General features: G+C 43.0%; 1 protein-coding gene across 3 annotated transcripts in view; it reads left to right on the forward strand.

Moving 5' to 3' along the window:
* Positions 1-19,296, forward strand: part of LOC144678751 (adenylate cyclase type 1-like) — a 429,196-nt gene that overhangs the window by 321,048 nt on the left and 88,852 nt on the right. For all 3 annotated transcript variants that reach the window (XM_078538612.1, XM_078538615.1, XM_078538613.1), the window contains 3 exons: positions 434-523; positions 2,679-2,935; positions 3,535-3,661. In XM_078538612.1, the coding sequence (XP_078394738.1) occupies positions 434-523; positions 2,679-2,935; positions 3,535-3,661 (474 nt within the window). The remainder of the gene's footprint in view (positions 1-433; positions 524-2,678; positions 2,936-3,534; positions 3,662-19,296) is intronic.

The raw sequence follows: 19,296 nt of genomic DNA on the forward strand, positions 1-19,296 counted from the left end.
ATGTCTGTGACATCCCAAGATTAATTTAAAGTCTAATTTCTAATTGAGAAAATTTGATTTCAGATGTCAAATAAAAATTATATTTTTGGAGCTGAGGAAACTTTTTTCCAAATTGAAATATTTGGCTTCCTTTGCCTTTAGGAATGATCCTGTGATCTTGTGTTTTCACCAAGGTATCACACTTGAAGGGAGTGTAGGTCAGAGAATCATGACCACACATTCTAGGTCCTACTTTCTATCAGTACTTCCTGAACTGTGCTGGAATGAGTGATCACAGTTTATAGCTTTTCTTGTGCTTTGCTCTTAAAATGTCATAGAAAAAATTGCATTTCTGACAATTGAACTATGACAAACACATCACCAAAGTAAGAATATTACATTTGAAATGTATTATAAGTATCATTTAATGAAATATAATTGATTCCCTCTTTAGTGTTTTCCAGGGTGCCTGACAATACAAATTCGAACCATTATCTGCGTCTTCATAGTAATCTTAACTTATTCTGTGGCCCAGGGATGTGTGGTAAGCAAATGTCAGGCTATTTTAATTATATCAAATGCATGTCTGCAGTGAAAATGGCATGAAAATAGAATGGGTTGGCTTTTGGCAATGAATGCAAACCCTGTTCTTAACTGAGCAACTTTACTTCCCAGTTTTCTGTTTTTGTCACTTTAGGCTTGGGTACACATAAATTTCTTGAAACTGGCTGTTTTTATTACATTATTTAATTTTCCATCAATGGGACTCCATCCCAGGAGTTCAAAAGCCTTTCCCATGCAGATTGAGAAGGGTTTAGGTTCAATCCCTAGTCAGAATTAAGTTTGCTAAACTCAGTCAGGGCTTTGGTAAAATTAGTTTCAGTGCCTTTAGATTAAAAAAGGAGAATATCAGGCAGCGTTTCTACCCCTAGTTGCTACTCAATATTCTTATTGTTGAGTAGATGAGGGAGAAATGTTGGCCAGGATACCAGGAGAAAATGGAACTGCACCTGTATGTGATGACAGAATCAGGTTCCAGTGTAATATCCCCACAAATGTTTGAAGCTTTAGAATGTGTGCTGACAGACAAGGTTCATGCATTAATAATGGCCAGCGGGACGAAGTTCTTCAAGAGAGCCCATGCAAGCAGGACTGAAACACAACAACGAGTCAGTGGCTCCAGAATACTTAAATTCCATCTCCACTGCCAGAACGGTGGAGAAGTGGACTCCCATTACACTCCGAGAAACTTACAGACCCTGGTGGTTGCTTTTGTGGCTTCTTCTCTTTGAGGCAGGGTGATACCATCTAGGAGGACCATAGATCAAAATCTCAGAAATCTTTTCTATCATCACTGTTCAAAGTTAACAAAAGACCAGCAACATCCAAGTGGATTGGAATGATATATAACATTCTGAACTCTACATGCTGTACCGTTAATCAGACTTTAACTTAATAACGATTCTAATATATTATTAACTTCCATGTTTTGCAATTGTCCTTTTCCACGTGCTTAATCTGTTTTTATTTGTTAATCACAGAACTTACATTTGAGGATTTCTTGATTTTAAAGTTTCATAGTCTTCATAAAAAAGGGAACAAGGGGAGAAATGGGAGTAAAATTGTGGGAAAATAATTGTTATAGCATGAGAACAGCAGTGTCCTTTGGATAAGGCATTAAATTAAGGTGCTGCCTCCTTGTTCAGGTACCAAAGCAATATTTGAAGATGAGCAGTATTTGAAGAGAAGTCTCCTGACCAATATTTCTTCCTTAACCAGGAAAACAACAGGATGAACTGGTCAGCCACAACACAGATGTTTGTGGGACACTGCAGGAACAAAATTATTGCAGTTTTCTTACATGATAAAAGTAGTTCATTTTGTGAAGCACTTTGAAACAATATGGGAATGTGGAATTCAAATCACAAACAGATCAGCCATGATCTTATTGAACAGTGGTGCAGGCTCAAAGGGCCAAGTGGCTTACTTCTGCTCCTATTTTGTATGTAATAAGATAAAACATAGAGAAATGTAAATATTTATGGTTCTGGAGATATTTACAAAGGAGCATCTATCTAGTCCTCAGTTTTATAATTTGTTAATTCATATAATAGTTACAGAATAGAAGGAGGCCATTCAATCCTTTGTATCCATAACAGCTCTGTATTAGAGCTACTCAGCTAGTCCCATTCTCCAGAGCCCTGCATTTTTTTCTCTCTTCAGATCATTATTCAATTCCCTTTATAAAGTCCTGATTGAATCTGCCTCCACTTCACCCTCGGGCAATGCATTTCCAGATCCTAACCACTCATTGCATAAAAACATTTTTCATGTCCAATCACAATGACTTCTTACTGGGTTATGCTAATCCATTAATAGTGGAACTTTGGAATATTCAGCTTCATGCTTATTTTCTTTACTATAAAATTGCAAAACTTTAGAAAGTTTTTTTATTCAACATATATATCATTAATGAAATACAAGAACAGCAAGTACAAGCCAGTAACTAGAAAGGAAATGTCTTCTAAAGTACAAAGGCGTTCCATTGCTTTAAACATTTAATTTCTTCGCAGATTATAATGTACTAAAACAAAGTAGACACAGTCAATTTTCATTGTGGTATTATAGCATAAGGTTTTATAAGGATTTTTTCAAAGGAAAACATGTCAATCCTTGTTACTTTGTTGTGCTTTACACAGGTTGGCTGCATGCCTTGGCTATGGACTACCAACTCGAGCAGCTCCATTGTTATTATTGCCGCCGACGGGCTTAATAAAACGATGACTGAATTGCCCTGTGATGCAGCCCATTATGCTTTTCTTGCTTGTGTTGTTGGAACACTAAGTCTCGCAATATTCTTGCGCATATCTTCATTACCAAAAATGATCCTACTTTTCATTGTCACTATTTTGTATATAGTAGTTTTTGAGATTAGTGGATACAGAAGAGCAATGGGGTAAGCATTTAATTATTTCAATATATTATCAATTTAGTTGCATATTACATTTAAAGCTCTTGCCTGATGATATATTTATCAATATTATAAATTAAAAATTAGTGTGGCTAAGTTAGATTTGCAGTAGTGGTAATAAGGTTAAGTTATGAATAATTATTAAAAAGACAGAAATTTTTTGCCTTGTACCACGTGTGCCATAAAATCTATTGGGGCACGTGAAAGGACCACATTATTAAAGTTTAAGAGAAAAAAAACACATGTTGTTCACCAAAACCAAGTTTATTTTTCACTACATAGAGAGCCCTTAGCTGTTTTGTGAAGTCACTCAGCCTTGTTTAAAAATAGGCCTTATAACGTCACTGAGTGTAGTTTCCAGAATAATCCATAAAGCGAGTACAAAAATTTGTTTATTTTTCTTATACTTTGCAGATATGTATTTAGCAAAAGGAGTACGTTGATTTGTTCCAACCATAGATACTTAATTCATTATTTCTAAATACAGTGATTCTAGATTAATTTATTGCATGCATTATATTTCTTACTTTATGAATAGAAAATGGTTTTAATAAATGTGTTTTTTCTTCTGTTTATTTCTGAAGACATGGCTCGTTTTATATAAGAGGATATGAATCTATTTTGGCAATCCTACTTTTCTCTTGTGCACTTGGACTTCACTCCAGACAACTGGACTTAAAGTTGCGTTTAGACTACCTCTGGGCAGCACAGGTAAGCTTTTAGTAAAACAGTTACATGTTTTTGAACACAACCAAACACAACATTGGAGAAAGAAGTTAAACATATTCCTAAAGAGAAAAATCTTATGTGCTGGAAATGTGAAATAGAAAAAAAAACAAAATGTACAACTGCATCAAAATCAAAAAGTAGCTCAAACAGAATATTTTGTTTAATGTTGCTTTGATGCACCTTCCATCATCCCAAAATCAGTAATCCTACTTCTTCCTTGAATGTTTTTCACATGCGTGTTTTATATTATTTTCATTATAATAATTTTACAATCAGTCTGGGATTTGCAATTAGAATTTTCTGTTATATTTTTGGATAACCCATTAGGGATTAAACATTTTCTTGAGGAAGGAATAGAACCATGGAACCTTAGAAAAGTTACGGCGCAGAAAAAAGCCATTCAGTCTATCGTGTCTGTGCCGGCCAAAAAAAAGGAAAAAAGAAACTAGCCGCTCATTTTAATGCAGCTTTCCAGTACCTGGTCCATTGCCTTGCAGGTTACAGCACTTTAGGTGCAGATCCAGGTACCTTTTAAATGAGTTGAGCATTTCAGCTTCAACCACCAGTTTAGGCAGTGAATTCCAGACACCTACCACCCTCTGGGTGAAAAATGTTTTTCCTCCTGTTCCCTCTAATCCTTCTTTCAATCACCTTAACTCTATGCCCCCGGGTAACTGACGCCTCAGCTGGGGGAAACAGATCCTTCCTGTCTACCCTATCTAGGCCCTTCATAATTTTGTACACCTCAATTAAGTCACCCCTCCGCATCCTCTGTTGAAAACAATCCTGCCCTATCCAAAGGCCTGAATTCTCAGGATGGTGGGGGCACCGCAATCCGAGGATTCCCCACCAGCTCCAGCAGCCCCGATGCCATTTTACGCTCTAATGAGCATTGATTGGCATAAGGCGGAACTTCCGGCCTCACTCTCCTATCCCTCCAGGCACAGTGCTGCAGTGGCCGGAAAAGGCACTACAGAGAGCTGCCTGGAACTAAGTCCTGGGACCCGGAGGACAGGTAAGTGGCAGGGAGGATAGTTAACATGGGGCGGAGGGGGGGGATCGTGGGGGTAGAAGGGGGTTGCAATGGGATAGGCCGGGGGCGGTGAAGGAGGGTTGGAAGCCACTGGACCCACAGGGAGGGTGCCCCCGGTCAGAAGGGGCCTTATGATGGAGGCATTCCCTTAACTTGCCAATTGTGTACGATTTTGAGGGGTCCGTGCGAACTTCGGGTCGGCGCACAGGCCCAATGGGCAGGCGGGTAGGAGATTATTTAGGAAAACTTTTGCAATGTCGGGATATATGGACTCAGAGGGGTTTTTCATGTTGTACATGAAGTTATAATTGATGAAAGTGTTTAAAAGTTGCCTGTGTGATTGTTAGTAGTTCTCATCGATGTGCAAGAGGTTTTTGTGTAATTTGAAACCAGTCTGCAGATAGCATTCTTTTTCGGCCTCGCAGCTTTCCGGAGGCCTCCATTTAGCCTGGGGATATGGGTTCTGACCTCTCCAGTGGAGGCAGCACCCCTGAGGAGGAAGGGAGAGATAGAATAAGGAGGAGGCTAGGAATGGACAATCAGCCTCCAGGGGAGCCACCTTTGGGAGGCCAGGCGCAGGCACAAGGGGCGCAGGGTCAAGAGGTTGTCCAAGGCGGAAGGGGCCGCAGAAGACGCCACTATCCTGCTGCCAGGGTATGCAGGCAGCAAAGCAGCTACCTCAATATGACTGATGTGCAGTACCGAAGGAGGCTCTCAAGGGAGGCAGTCAACTATATCTGTCAGATGATTGGCCCTGAGATCTCCCCTAACTGTGTGGGCGGACACCCAATGCCAGCGGCTCTGAAGCTCACAGTTGCCCTCCACTTCTATGCCTCTGGCTCCTTCCAGGGCTCGGTGGGTGATCTTTGCGGTGCCTCCCAATCAGCTGTCCACACTTGTGTCAAGCAGGTTACAGTCGCTCTGTTCAGACGGGTATCCACCTTCATCCACTTCCGTTGGGACCAGACAAGTCAGGCACAGCGAGCCAGAGGCTTCGCAGCCATTGCTGGCTTCCCCCATGTCCAGGGTGCTATAGACTGTACACATGTGGCCATCAAGGCGCCAGCAGGTGAGCCCGGCGCCTTTGTCAACAGGAAGGGCTTCCACTCCATGAACGTGCAGATAGTGTGTGATCACAGGATGCGGATTCTACAAGTCTGTGCAAGGTTCCCAGGCAGCTCCCACGACGCCTACATCCTCAGACACTCCCAGGTGCCGGGGCTCTTCAGTGCTAAAGGTTAAAAGTAAAGGCTAAGGCTGCCTTCTGGGTCAAATGGCCAAGACAGACATGGTACTCACCCATCCGGAGTGCAGCAAATCATTCAATTGTTTTCTGCACTGTGTGCCAATGTGCCAGACGTCATCATGGGCGCTTACAGCCTCACCCACCTCCTCCCACGCCTGGCTGGTAACATGGGGGGCCCTCCTCCTCCCATCCTCAGGATACAGAATCTGATGCCGGTTTCCCACCTCTTCCAGGCATGCATCCGAGAATTTGGGTGCACAGTGGCCCCCCGCTGGCCTCTCCTGCAGCCTGCCCTCCTCCTCCTCCACCTCCTCCTCCTCTGCCCTCCTTGGAGCATTTCTACCTCTCTGAGTGGCCATGGTGCACTGCCTCAAGCAGGCTGCCTGGCCACTCTTTAAACAGGCTGTTGGCTCCCCACTGGAACCGGCGGTCTGAACACGCCCGCCCCCGCGACTATTTTCCCGTTCTCCACGGGAGTTGCAAAGCTGCAGTGCAGACCTTAATTGGCCCGCCCGTGAAAAATGGCGGCGCAGCCTGTTTCGCCAGCGGCAATCGCCCGCCCACCGCCATTGAACGGAAAATTCTGGCCCAAGTCATCAATATATACAACAAACAACAAGGGCCCCAACACTGAGCTCTGTGGAATGTCACTGGAAACCACATTCCATTTGTTAATACATCCATCAACCATTACTGTTTGTTTTGTGTCACTGAACTAATCTTGGATCTAACTTGCCACCTTACCCTGTATCCCATGGGATTTCACTTTTCTGAGCAGTCTGCCATGTGGGACCAAGTCAAATACCTTACTGAAATCCATGTAGACAACATCCACTACACTACCCTCATCAATCCTCCTTGTTACTTCCTCAAAAAATTCTATTAAGTTAGTGAGATATGATCTTCCCCTAACAAAACCATGCTGACTATCCCTGAACAATCCGTGTCTTTCTAAGTGACAGTTTATCCTGTCTCTCAGAATTGATTCCAATAATTTGCCCACCACCAAAGTCAGACTGACCGGCCTATAATTTCTGGCCTATCCCTCGCACCCTTTTTAAATAATGGTAGAACATTCGCAGATCTGTATCTGGTGAGGATTGCAAAACGATTGCCCGAGCATCTGTTATTTCCTCCCTGGCTTCCGTTAACAGCCTGGGATACAATCCTTTTGGTCCTGTTCAAGGATGCCAGTCCCTCCAGTACAGCTTCTCTCACTATGCTTATTGTATCTAATATTTCACACTCCTCCTCTTTAACTAGAATGTCTGCATCATCCCTCTCCTTATTGAAGACAGACAAAGTACTCATTGAGAACCCTGCCCACATCTTCAGCATTAACGCATATGTTACCATGTACATATCTAATAGGCTCTACCTTTTCCTTAGTTATTCTCTTGCTCTTAATGTACTGGTAAAACACCTTATTTTACCTGCCAATATTTTTTCATATCCGCTCTTTGCTTTCTTAATTTCCTTTTTAGCTTCACACCAGTACTTTCTATACTCCTCTAGGCCTTCTACAGTGTTAGGTTTTTTCAAACTGTCATAAACTTTTTTTTTTCTGCTTTATCTTACCTTGTATGCTTCTGGATAACCACAGGGCTCTTGATTTGGCAGTACCACCTTTTTCTTTGTGGGGACATACCTACACTGTGCCCATAGAATCTCGCTTTTGAATGCCTTCTACTGATTTGACTCTGTTTTCCCTTCTATTGCTGCATCCAGTTCACTTTTGTCAGTTCACCTCTCAGCTTTGTAAAATTTGTCTTCCTACAATTTAGAACTTTTACTCCTGTTCTATCCTTGACCTTTTCCATAATGATGCTAAATTTAACTGTATTATGGTCACTATCTCCAAAATGGTCTCCAACTGTTACTTCATCCACTTGCCCTGCTTCATTTCCTAAGACTAAATCTAGAATTGCGCCCCCTCTCATTGGGCTTGTTATGTGTTGGCTAAAAAGGTTCTTGAATGCAGTTCAAGAATTTTGCACCCTCTGTGCCCTTCACACTTTCGTATCCCAATTGATATTAGGGTAGTTGAAGTCTCCCACTATTACTGCCCTATTTTTCACTCCGAAATTTGCCTACATATTTGTTCTTCTATTTTCTTCCCTTCCACTCTTTGGGGGTCTATAGTACATTCCTAGCAGTGTGGCTGTTCCTTTTTTAAATTTCAGAGCTCAACCAGTATGGCCTCATTTGATGCTTCATTTAGTATATCATCCCTCCTCACAGCTGTAATCAATTCTTTAACCAATAATGCCACACCCTCACCTTTCTTACCCTCCTCTATCCTGCCTGAAAACTCTATATCCAGGGAAGTTGAGCTGCCTTTTTTACCCCTCTTTAAGCCAAGTTTCCATCATAGTGACAATATGTTGCCATGTGTCCATCTGTCCCTCAGCTCATCAGCTTTATTTGCTATAATCCTTGCATTTGCATATATACCTTTTAACACTGCCAAATTCTTGTGCAAATAACTTGTGCTTTTCTGCCTTTCAGAATCAATCACTAATTTTCTACCTCCCATTCCTTGCTCTGAATTTGCCATTCCCCTGCCAATCTAGTTTAAACCTCCTCCCTCAAATAGTTTGATATAAACCATGCCAATCCTAAATGCTTAATGAATTAAAAGAAAAAATAGGAATTGCTTTCTATATTTATGCAAAATTCCCAATTATATACATAATAGGCTGAATTTTCAGCCCACCAGGCGGGCGGGCCCGACCCAATCTCTGGCGGGTGGGGAGCCAATCCCTGCCGGAGAAGCGGGCCCCACTGCCATTTTAAGTGGGTGGGCCAATTAAGGCCCGCCAAGCGTGACGCCCGGCGGGAAGCGCAATGCGCTTCCAGTGCAGGTAGGGGGTGATCCCCCAAAAGCGAGAGTGTGCTCTTTCACGCATGTGCATGAAAGAGCGCACATCTCCCTGAGGCTAAGTGCTACCTCAGGGAGATCTCTGAAAGTTGCTCAAACATTAAAAATAGAAAAATAAAAAAATCCTTAACATGTCCCCCTCATGTGACGATGTCACACGAGATGGGCCATGTTAATAAATTTCACTAAAACTTTATTAAAGCTTTTTAAACCCTACATGAAACCTCGTCCCGCCGGTGGATGAGGTTTCATGTATTATCAGAAGCCCGCCGGGGCTCCTGGCCTGCCCGCCAGCCTTAAGGTTGGACGGGCAAGGCCTTTAATTGTTTTAATTATCTTGTCAATGGCCTCAATTGGCCATTGACAGGTCGGCGAGCGCACAGCTGATTTCGCTGTGCCCCCGCCTTCCTGAATATTTAAATGGGGCGGGATGACATCGGGGGTTCCTCCCAATGTCATCCCGCGTCATTTTGCGCATCAGTGAGCGGGCCCCGCCCCCTGCTCACCAACGGCAAAATTCAGCCCAATATCTTTAGGTTCTTAAATTGCAATTTTAAAGTAAGGAATTTAGTATTCTTTCAATAATCTATCTAATTCAATATTGCTTCCCCTGCTTCCACTGATGCATTAGGGCAACACTAGAATGTTTCCATGAGATGTATTTTTTGTCAATAATGACTGAAACTGGCAGAAGTGATTTACTTCGGGGCCTGAAGACTGAAGAAAGTTTGACTAAGTTTCCCTAAATGTCCCTTAGGGAAGGAAATCTGCCACCCATATCTGGTCTGGCCTACATGTGACTCCAGGCCCACAGCAATGTGGTTGACTCTTAAATGCCCTCTGAACAAGGGCAATTAGGAATGAGCAATAAATGTTGGCATAGCCAGCGACACCCACATCCCATGAACGGATAAGACCACTTATTATTAGATATAATAAAGATCTTTGGGACTGGGTCTTTTTCTTTAACTGGATGCTGCTGAAATTGCCTCTGATAGTTTGAGGCCGCGTGGCCACAGGGATATTTTTTACCCTACCCACAGTAAGAGGCTCTGAGTGCTACTATGTTTTTTTTTTGCAACTTGAAAAGAAATGGGAATGCCTAGAAAGTACAGCACCGAAACAAGTCATTCTGCCCAACCGGTCTGGGTTGACATTTACCATCCACATGTATAAATAGCTGTAATTGCAGTTATAATCCCTGTTTTCTGTATGTCATGGGACATTCTTCTAAAGTTTCCAGTATTGGGCATACGTCTCTGTCTCATTTTCCCCTTTGCTGCATTTTATTCAGTTATGTCTGCAGGTTAGCCTCATTAATACTTCAAGGTTCTTTCTACCTCCTCCCACTGTCTTGCTCCCTTCTTTGGGTGTCGATGCCTGACAGTTAGCTCAGTCTTTCTATACATTCAGTACTTCACTGCTACTCTGCCAGCCTGCCTGCATTATTCCCTTCCAAACCTCAGGCTCCCAACCACTGACCCAGCAAAATTGTCCAATTAAACATGAGTGTTGTAGTGCTGAAACAAATGGGGATAATTACGTTAGCTGACCTTACCTTCTCTGGTGAGCTCAAGACTGCAGGTGATCAGTGAGTGAACATTCAGTCTCAATTAAGGAACGCTGGTGTAAATAGCATTGTGAATTTTTCAAGGTCATACTGTGTGAAAAAATAGATGAGGAATTTATGCATGGCTTGTAGCTTTTGTACAAATTCATGTTGTTGAAAAGAGAAAAAATGAATGCTGCAATAGCTTCAGACACAGGAATTTTTACTTCTGGGATTTGGTTGCAAATTCGAGCTGCATAAATGACATAAAAGTCTCCATTCCCTGTTGGTTGCAAAGGTGCAAAGTTTCAAGGTTTCAAAGCTTCTTGTACGCTTAAGTTCGCAGAATTGCATGCCCCAATCGATTACTGTTTGAAGGTCTCACTCAGAAATTTTAAGGATGGTAGGGTGGGTAGCAGAAATTCTGCTCTCTGAGGTGAATTTTAGAGTCAGTGTTGCACTGTGCTACATCTGATATAGCATAAAGGAGGAATGATCATTTAAAAAATCATAAATAGAGAACATATGAGATACACAGTGGCAAACTGGGAAGTGTCAAGTTTACCACAGAAGAGACTGCACTGGCAAGTATTAATACTGTTGTTCAACAGAAAAAATGTTTCACAACTCCATAGCCTGTTACATAAAATAGGGGAAACACATCAGATAGTAGCTTTGATCATTTTAATTATAGGCACCATTGAGAGTGTTTTATATTGCCGGTTATATCACTTGAATTAATTTACTTCTCTATTTTCCCTCCCCATCTCCTGGGTTGGTAGGTGGCTAATGAAGTAACCATGGATGTCAGTGGTTCCTTTAGAATTTAATGACAGTCTTCATTCAGAGTAAAATTGAAATTAAGAAAACAAGACATCTATTTTTTGAAAGAGTATGATATGTTCCCTGTAGTTTTACTAAAATTGGTTTCTAATCTGAGAGAGAAATAAAAAGGCTTAACTTGAAGTGGAGCACTAGAAGACAAACAAGAGCACATCTTAAAATGAAATCGAGTTACTTGACAGAATGTAAAAGAACTGCATGCACTTTCATTTTAATGAAATGTTATTCTGCACATTAAGCAAGTGTCTGAATACTATCTTCATCAAGCGCTTTATTTTTCTGTTTTCATCTTGCGTTGCGAGCATTGAGTGGGAGTGAATATAATAGCATGGTGGCTGACTGAAGCTAAAGGAAAGAAACACTTATTAATGGTGCAAACGTAGCAAACCAGAGAGGAGGTTCTTTTTTGTAAACAATAATCACCATTAAGCATTTACAGTATTTTGCATATTGAGGAAGAATGCACTAACTGCTAAAGGTATTGAAATGAACGTAAGTAAATGATGCAGGGTATATGTACACTGGTGGTAGAATTTTCCCCCCATTGGGCGAGGATGTGCATGGAGGGGCGGACCCAATCGGCTCCCCCGATTGGAGCTGCGCCAACATTTTAAGTGGGCGGGCCAATTAAGGCCTGCCCAGCATGACACGCACCTGGAAGCGCTGTGCGCTCCCTGTGCAGGTGAGGGGGGTGGGTGTTCCCTGAATGGGGAGTGCGCTCTTTTGTGCATGCGCGCGAAAGAGCGCACACATCTCTCTAAGGCTAAGTGCTGCCTCAGGGAGATCGACGCCAAATTTAACAATGGTACATGCAGAGAAATTAAATTTCCCTGACATGTCCCCTCATGTGACACTATTGGGACATGTCCATCACTGTTAAGTAAACTTTTATTCCATTTTTAAAATCCTACATGAGACCCCATCTGGGTGACATGAATTGCAACATGTTAGCGTGCAATTACAGCAAATAATTAGGTAGGCAAATTGAATGTTTGCCTTTATTGCAAGGGGGAAAAGAGGTGACTACTCCAGTATAAAAATAGGAAAATCTTGCTACAACTCTTCATATAGTCACTTGTAGCACAGAACTTGAGTATTGCTGAAAAAAAAAACATGTTGTTGAAGCTTTCCATCTTGCACTCATCAGACAGGCACAGAAATACCAAATTTCAAAGGAAACAACAATTTAAGCTGCATGAGAAAAAGGTGCTGATTGGTTGGCCAGTGGATCCTGGTCGAGGCATGGCCATGAAGAATGTACCAGGGAAAAGTTGTCCCCAATGCTTTAGTTTAACTGAAAAAAGGTGTAATGCCTGGACAAATTAATTCTGTTTGCAGAGGACAGGGGTCTGCTTATGAATATATGTAGCTTCTAGCGAGTCTAAGTGAGCCACATTGTGAGCCTGTTTGATGATCTTAAGTAGTTCTTAGCACGCTCTGGATTTTTCAGTAAGTGCTATTCAGACATGCAAATCTGCAAGCTTGACAAAGTAGTCATCCTCAACAAGCATGATAATATTGACAAAATGCATGCTGTTTTTAATGACGGTTCCAAAGTCCAAATTGGACCCACCGCTATGCATGACCACTCAAAAGCATGTTACAAAAAATGTTTAAAAACAAAAAAACTGCGGATGTTGGAAATCCAAAACAAAAACAGAAACAGAAATACCTGGAAAAACTCAGCAGGTCTGGCAGCATCGACGGAGAAGAGCGCAGTTGATGTTTTGAGTCCTCATGACCCTTCAACAGAACTAAGTAAAAATAGGAAAGGGGTGAAATATAAGCTGGTTTAAGGGGGGGGGGGTTGTTGGGACAAGCAGCCAGTGATAGGTGGAGATAACCAAAAGCTGTCACAGACAAAAGAACAAAGAGGTGTTGAAGGTGGTGATATTATTTAAAGGAATGTGCTAATTAAGAGTAGCAGACAGGACAGATAAGGTACAGATAGCTCTAGTGGGGGTGGGGGAATAATAAAAGGTAGAAATAAACAATGGTGGAAATACATTTAAAAATAATGGAAATAGGTGGGAAAAGAAAAAAATCTATATAAATTATTGGAAAAAACAAAAAGGAGGAGGAAGAAATGGGAAGGGGGTGGGGATGGAGGAGAGAGTTGAAGATCTAAAATTGTTGAACTCAATATTCAGTCCGGAAGGCTGTAAAGTGCCTAGTCGGAAGATGAGGTGCTGTTCCTCCAGTTTGCGTTGAGCTTCACTGGAACAATGCAGCAAGCCAAGGACAGACATGTGGGCAAGAGAGCAGGGTGGAGTGTTGAAATGGCAAGCGACAGGGAGGTCTGGGTCATGCTTGCGGACAGACCGAAGGTGTTCTGCAAAGCGGTCACCCAGTCTGCGTTTGGTCTCTCCAATGTAGAGGAAACCGCATTGGGAGCAACGAATGCAGTAGACTAAGTTGAGGGAAGTGCAAGTGAAATGCTGCTTCGCTTGAAAGGAGTGTTTGGGCCCTATTTCTGTCTCTGCTTTTGTTTTACAAAAATGTTTGTTAGAATTGTGCAAGAGTAATGAGCTGCCTAGTGTTGTATATAATAAGATTCATGATTCACATGTGGGCTGCTTATGACACATGAAAGTTATATCCCTTTATGCTCCATCTTATCTGTTACTGGTTCTGTACAACAGGAATTGGCTAAATGGTTGACTGAGTTGCAACAACCAGTCGTGAGTGAGTTTTCCAAATACACGGTGAAGGATTACTTCACTTTCATGAAGATTATACATGAAGATATGCATATCAATAGGAACGCCAGGTCCGTGTGCTTGTTCAACATTGTGAGCCTATTCACTAATGCGCTGCTCAAGGAAGCCATAGACATTTGTGCTGCATTGATTTATCATGGCAATCTAGATGTGCCACCATTGTCTGAATTTGTATTCATTGAACTTATAAACCTAGCAACTCATGGGGCAGAATTTTGCCCTTGGTGGGCGAGTGGGCCCCATCGGCTCGGCAGCGGGCAGGCAGCCAATCCCTGCCGCTGAAACGGGGCCCGCTGCCATTTTGAGTGGGCAGGACAATTAAGGCCTGCCCAGCGGCCTGCCCGACAGGAAGCGCTATGTGCTTCCTGTGCAGTGGGGGGAGGGAATCCCCAACTGTCAAAGTACGCTCTTTCGTGAAAGAGCGCACTGCTCCCTGAGGCAAAGTGCTGTCTCAGGTAAGAAAAGTCAAAAAGAGAAATATTAAAATTATTAACATGTTCCCCTCATGTGACAATGTCACACGAGATGGGACATGTTAATAAGAAACACAAAGTTTATTATATTTAAAAAAAAGACATGAAATTTCATCCCGCCAGTGGATGAAGTTTCATGAATAATCTGGAGCCCGCTGGGGCTGTTGGCCTGCCTGCCAGCCTTAAGCTTGGACAAGCAGGGTCTTTAACAAGGTTAATTAGCCTGTCAATGGCCTTAATTGGCCATTGACAGGACGGTGGGCGGACAGCTGATTTCGCTGTCCGCCCGCCTTCCTGAAGATTTAAATGGATCAGGATGACGTTGGGGGTTCCTCCCGACATCATCCCGCGTCATTTTCCCCTCGGCAAGCGGGCTCCGCCCCCAAATCACCGAGGGGAAAATCCTGGCCATGGAGTTCAGTTCAGCTTTAACTACATCATGTATGTCCAAATAGATGGTGTTGCCATTGGATCCCCTCTCAGCCCAGCTCTCGCTAACATTTTCATCAGTTTCCAGGAGAAATTTGTTTTTGAAGGAATGACTTGAACCTCCTACACTTGCATAATGAGGCTTGGCTGAGAGCCCAGACATCCATTAGACTGTTGAAGCAGCTGGTCCCCAGGGTAAACATTACTTGATTGACAGTTCTCGCTCTGTGATTTATGTTGCCAATTGCACAATGTGTATTTACACAAGATAAAGAGATTTCAAGTCTTTGCAGTTGGTGCTGTTGATACTTTAAAGGGTCTGGATGATTGGCACCTTTTATTGGACTGAAGTTTTTTTAAAGTCGACAATTATGAATGAATTGCTTTTTCTAACAGCTTTTTTTTAAACACATCCTATTGTCTCTGTAGACTTAATTGGTTTTGCACAGAGTGTATAGTGGGTGAATGGGCATAGAGGTGTCATAGCTTGGCTTAGAGGATATGAGGGACCATGGGGGAGTGGGTGGGTGGTGGTGCATGAGTCTTTTTTTAATTCTTTCACAGGATGCGGAGTCCCTGGCATGGGGAACATTTGTTGCAAATTCCTAATTCCCTTGAACTGACCTTCACTAGGTCTTTTCAGAGAGTAATTAAGAGTCAACCACATTGCTGTGGGTCTGGAGTAACATGTGGGCCAGACCAGGTAAGGATGGCAGATTTCCTTCTTTAAAGGCCATTAGTGAACCAATTGGGTTTTTATAACAATTGGTGATAGCTTTTTCATGGTCAACATTACTGAGGCTAGCTTTAGCCATATTCCAGATCTATTAACTGAATTTAAATTCCACCAGTTGCTGTGGTGAGATTTGAACCCATGTCCCAAGAACATTAGTCTGGGTCTCTGAATTACTAGAACAGCGACATTACCACTATGCCACTGTCTCCCTCGAAGTTGGCATGAATGGGACATGGGAAGTTTGTGAGGCATGAGGGGGTGTGAGGGATGAGGGAGAGAGAGCTGTTCTTTGTTTTGCTGTTATTATTCCGAAATCCCAGAGCATCAAGCGGGCCTTTTAAACATCCCAGCTCAGCACACAGCAGCCTCTGAGGCTGCCTCAAAACTCTTCCTGGGGGTAGCGGGCCTGACTCCTATTAGCACCCATGGCCCCATCTCCCACCCCGGAATAAAAATCTCACCCTTTCTGGTACTTTCTCCCGTGGCAGGCGCGTCAGTAATTTCCCGACTCCCACTGCGTCAAAGAGGGAACCCAGCCTGTGCTGTCCTCGCATTTCTGGATTCTAACCTAATCCAGCCAAGACAACTTAATGAAACTTGTCTCTTTAAGAAGTGTAAAAAAGCCCTGAACCAGTCTTGGCACATTTTTCCATTCAATGTCAGTCTACAACATTGAAGCACCCTGGGACACGATGGCGTAGTGGTAATTTCACGGGAGCAGTAATCCAAAGATGCAGGCTAATGCTCTGGTGAGACAGGTTCACAATCCCATCAGAGCAGCTGGTGGAATTTGAATTCAATCATTAAACTGGAATTAAAAACTAATCTCAGTAATGGTGACCATGAAATTATCATCAATTTTCGTAAAAACCCATCTGGTTCACTACTGTCCTTTAGAGAAGGAAATCTGGCCTTCATGTGACTCCAGGCCCACAGCAATGTGGTTGATGCCTAGGAAGCCACTCAGTTGTTTCAAATCACTACAAAGTCTAGCAGGAATGAAACTAGTCAGACCACCCAGCATCGAATTAGGCACCAGAAATGACAATGGCACACCCGCTGTCGACCTTGCAAAGTCCCCCTTATTAACATCTAGGGCCTGTGCCAAAATTGAGTGAGCTATCCCACAGACTAGTCAAGCAACAGCCAGACATTGCCTGTAAGGTATGATTCCATGAGTAAGACTGTTCCAGCCACCACCACCACTATGCCTGGGTATGTCCTGTTCCACCAGCAGGATAGAGATAGCGGTATAGTGTCGGGAGGGATTTGCCCTGGGAGTCCTCAACATCGACTCTGGATCCCATGAAGTACCATGGCATCAGGTCAAACATGGGCAAAGAAACTTCCTGCTGGTTACCATCTATGAGTGCAACCCACCCCATCCCCAGTTAGCTGATGAATCAGTGCTCCTCCATGTTGAACACACTTGGAAGAAGCATTGAGGTTGGTAAGGGCACAGAATCTACACTGGGTGGGGGACTTCAATGTCCATCACTAAGAGTCGCTTGTAGCACCAATACTGACCGAGCTGGTGAGTCCTAAAGGACATAACTGCTAGACGGGGTATGCACAGGTGGTGAGGGAAAAACATACTTGACCTCATCCTCACCAAACTTCTGTTGCAGCTGCAGCCATCCATGCCACTATCAGTTGGAGTGACCACCACGCAGTCCTTGTGGAGACAAAGTCCCATCTTCACATTGAGGATCCCCTCCATCATGTGTGTGGCACTACCACCGTGCTAAATGGGATAGATTTTGAACAGAACTCGCAGCTCAAAACTGGGCATCCATTAGGTGCTGCGGGCCATCAGCAGTAGCAGAATTCTTTACAACCACAATCTGTAACCTCAAGGCCTGGTACATTCCCCCATCAAGCTGGGCAAGCTACCCTGGTTCATTGAAGACTGCAGGAGAGCACGCTAGAAGCAGCACCAGGCATACCTAAAAATTAGGTGTCAACATGGTGAAGCTACAACACAGGACTACTGGCGTGCCAAACAGAATAAGCAGCAAGCAATATACAGATCTAAGCAATTCCACATCCAACAGATTGGAGCTAAGCTCGGCAATTCTGCCACATCCAGTTGTGAATAATGGTGGACACTTAAATAACTCATTGGAGGAGGCGGCTCCGCAAGTATCTCCATCCTCAATGATGGGGGAGCCCAGTACATCATTGCAAAAGATAAGGCTGAAATATTTGCAACCATCTTCAGCCAGAAGTGCCAAGTGGATGATCCATCTCACCTCTTCCCCGACATCACAGATGCCAGTCTTCAGCCAAATCGATTCATTCCATGTGATATCAAGAAATAGCTGAAGGCACTGGAGACTGCAAAGGCTATGGGCCCTGACAATATTCCGGCAATCATACTGAAGACACGTGCTCCAAACTAGCCATGGTCCGAGCCAAGCTGTTCCAGTACAGCTACAACACTGGCATTTACCTGGTAATATGGAAAATTGCTAAGATATGTCCTGTGTACAAAAAGCAGAACAAATTCAATCCAACCAATTACCACCCATCAATCTACTCTTGATCATCAGCAAAGTGATGGAAGCTGTTGTCAACAGTGCTATCAAGCGGCACTTACTCAGCAATAACCTGCTGGCTGATGCTAAGTTTAGGTTCCACCAGGGCCACCCATTACCTCATTGCAGCCTTGGTCCAAACATGGACAGAAGAGGTGAGGGGAGAGTGACTACCCTTGATTTCAAGGCAGTATTTGACCGAGTGTGGCATTAAGGAGTCCTAGCAGAATTGGAGTCAGTGGGAATAAAGGGGAAAACTCTTCACTGGTTGGAAACATAAACATACAAAATAGGAGCAGGACTAGGCCACTCGGACCATTCAATAAGATCATGGCTGGTCTGATTTTAACCCCAAGTCCACATTCCTGCCTACCCACAAAAAGCTTTCACCCCCTTGCTTATCAAGAATCTATCTACCGCTGCTTTAAAATATCCAAAGATTCTGCCTCCACTGCCTTTTGAGAAAGAGAGTTCCAAAGGCTCATAACCCTCTGAGAGAAAAAAATTCTCTTCATCTCTGTTTTCAATGGGCAACCCCTTATTTTTAAACAGTGACCCCTAGTTCTAGGTTCTCCCACAAGAGGAAACATCCTCTCCACATCCACCCTGTCAAGTTCCCTCAGGATCTAATATGTTTCAATCAAGTCGCCTCTTACTCTTCTAAACTCCAGCAGATACAAGCCTAGCCCATCCTTTCCTCATAAGTCAACCCACCCATTCCAGGTATTAGTCTAGTAAACCTTCTCTGAACTGCTTCCAACTGATTTACATCCTTCCTTAAATAAGGAAACCAATACTGTACACAGTATTCCAGGTCTGGTCTCACTAGTGCCCTGTATAACTGAAGCATTACCTCCTTACTCTTGCATTCAATTCCCCTTGCAATAAATTATAACGTTCTATCATAATTACTTGCTCTACCTGTATACTAACCTTCTGTGATTCATGTACCGGGACACTCAGTTCTCTCTGCATCTCAGAGTTCTGCAATCTCTTACCATTTAGATAATAGGCTGTTTTATTCTCCCTGCCAAAATGCACAATTTCACATTTTCTCACATTATACTCCATTTGCTAGATCTTTGCTCACTCACCTAATCTATCTTTTTCCTTTTGTAGCCTCCTATGTCCTCTTCACAATTCACTTTCCTACCTATCTTTGTGTCATCA

Source organism: Cetorhinus maximus, chromosome 3 (genome assembly GCF_964194155.1).
Source record: "Cetorhinus maximus chromosome 3, sCetMax3.hap1.1, whole genome shotgun sequence".
NCBI classification, from domain to species: Eukaryota; Metazoa; Chordata; class Chondrichthyes; order Lamniformes; family Cetorhinidae; genus Cetorhinus; species Cetorhinus maximus.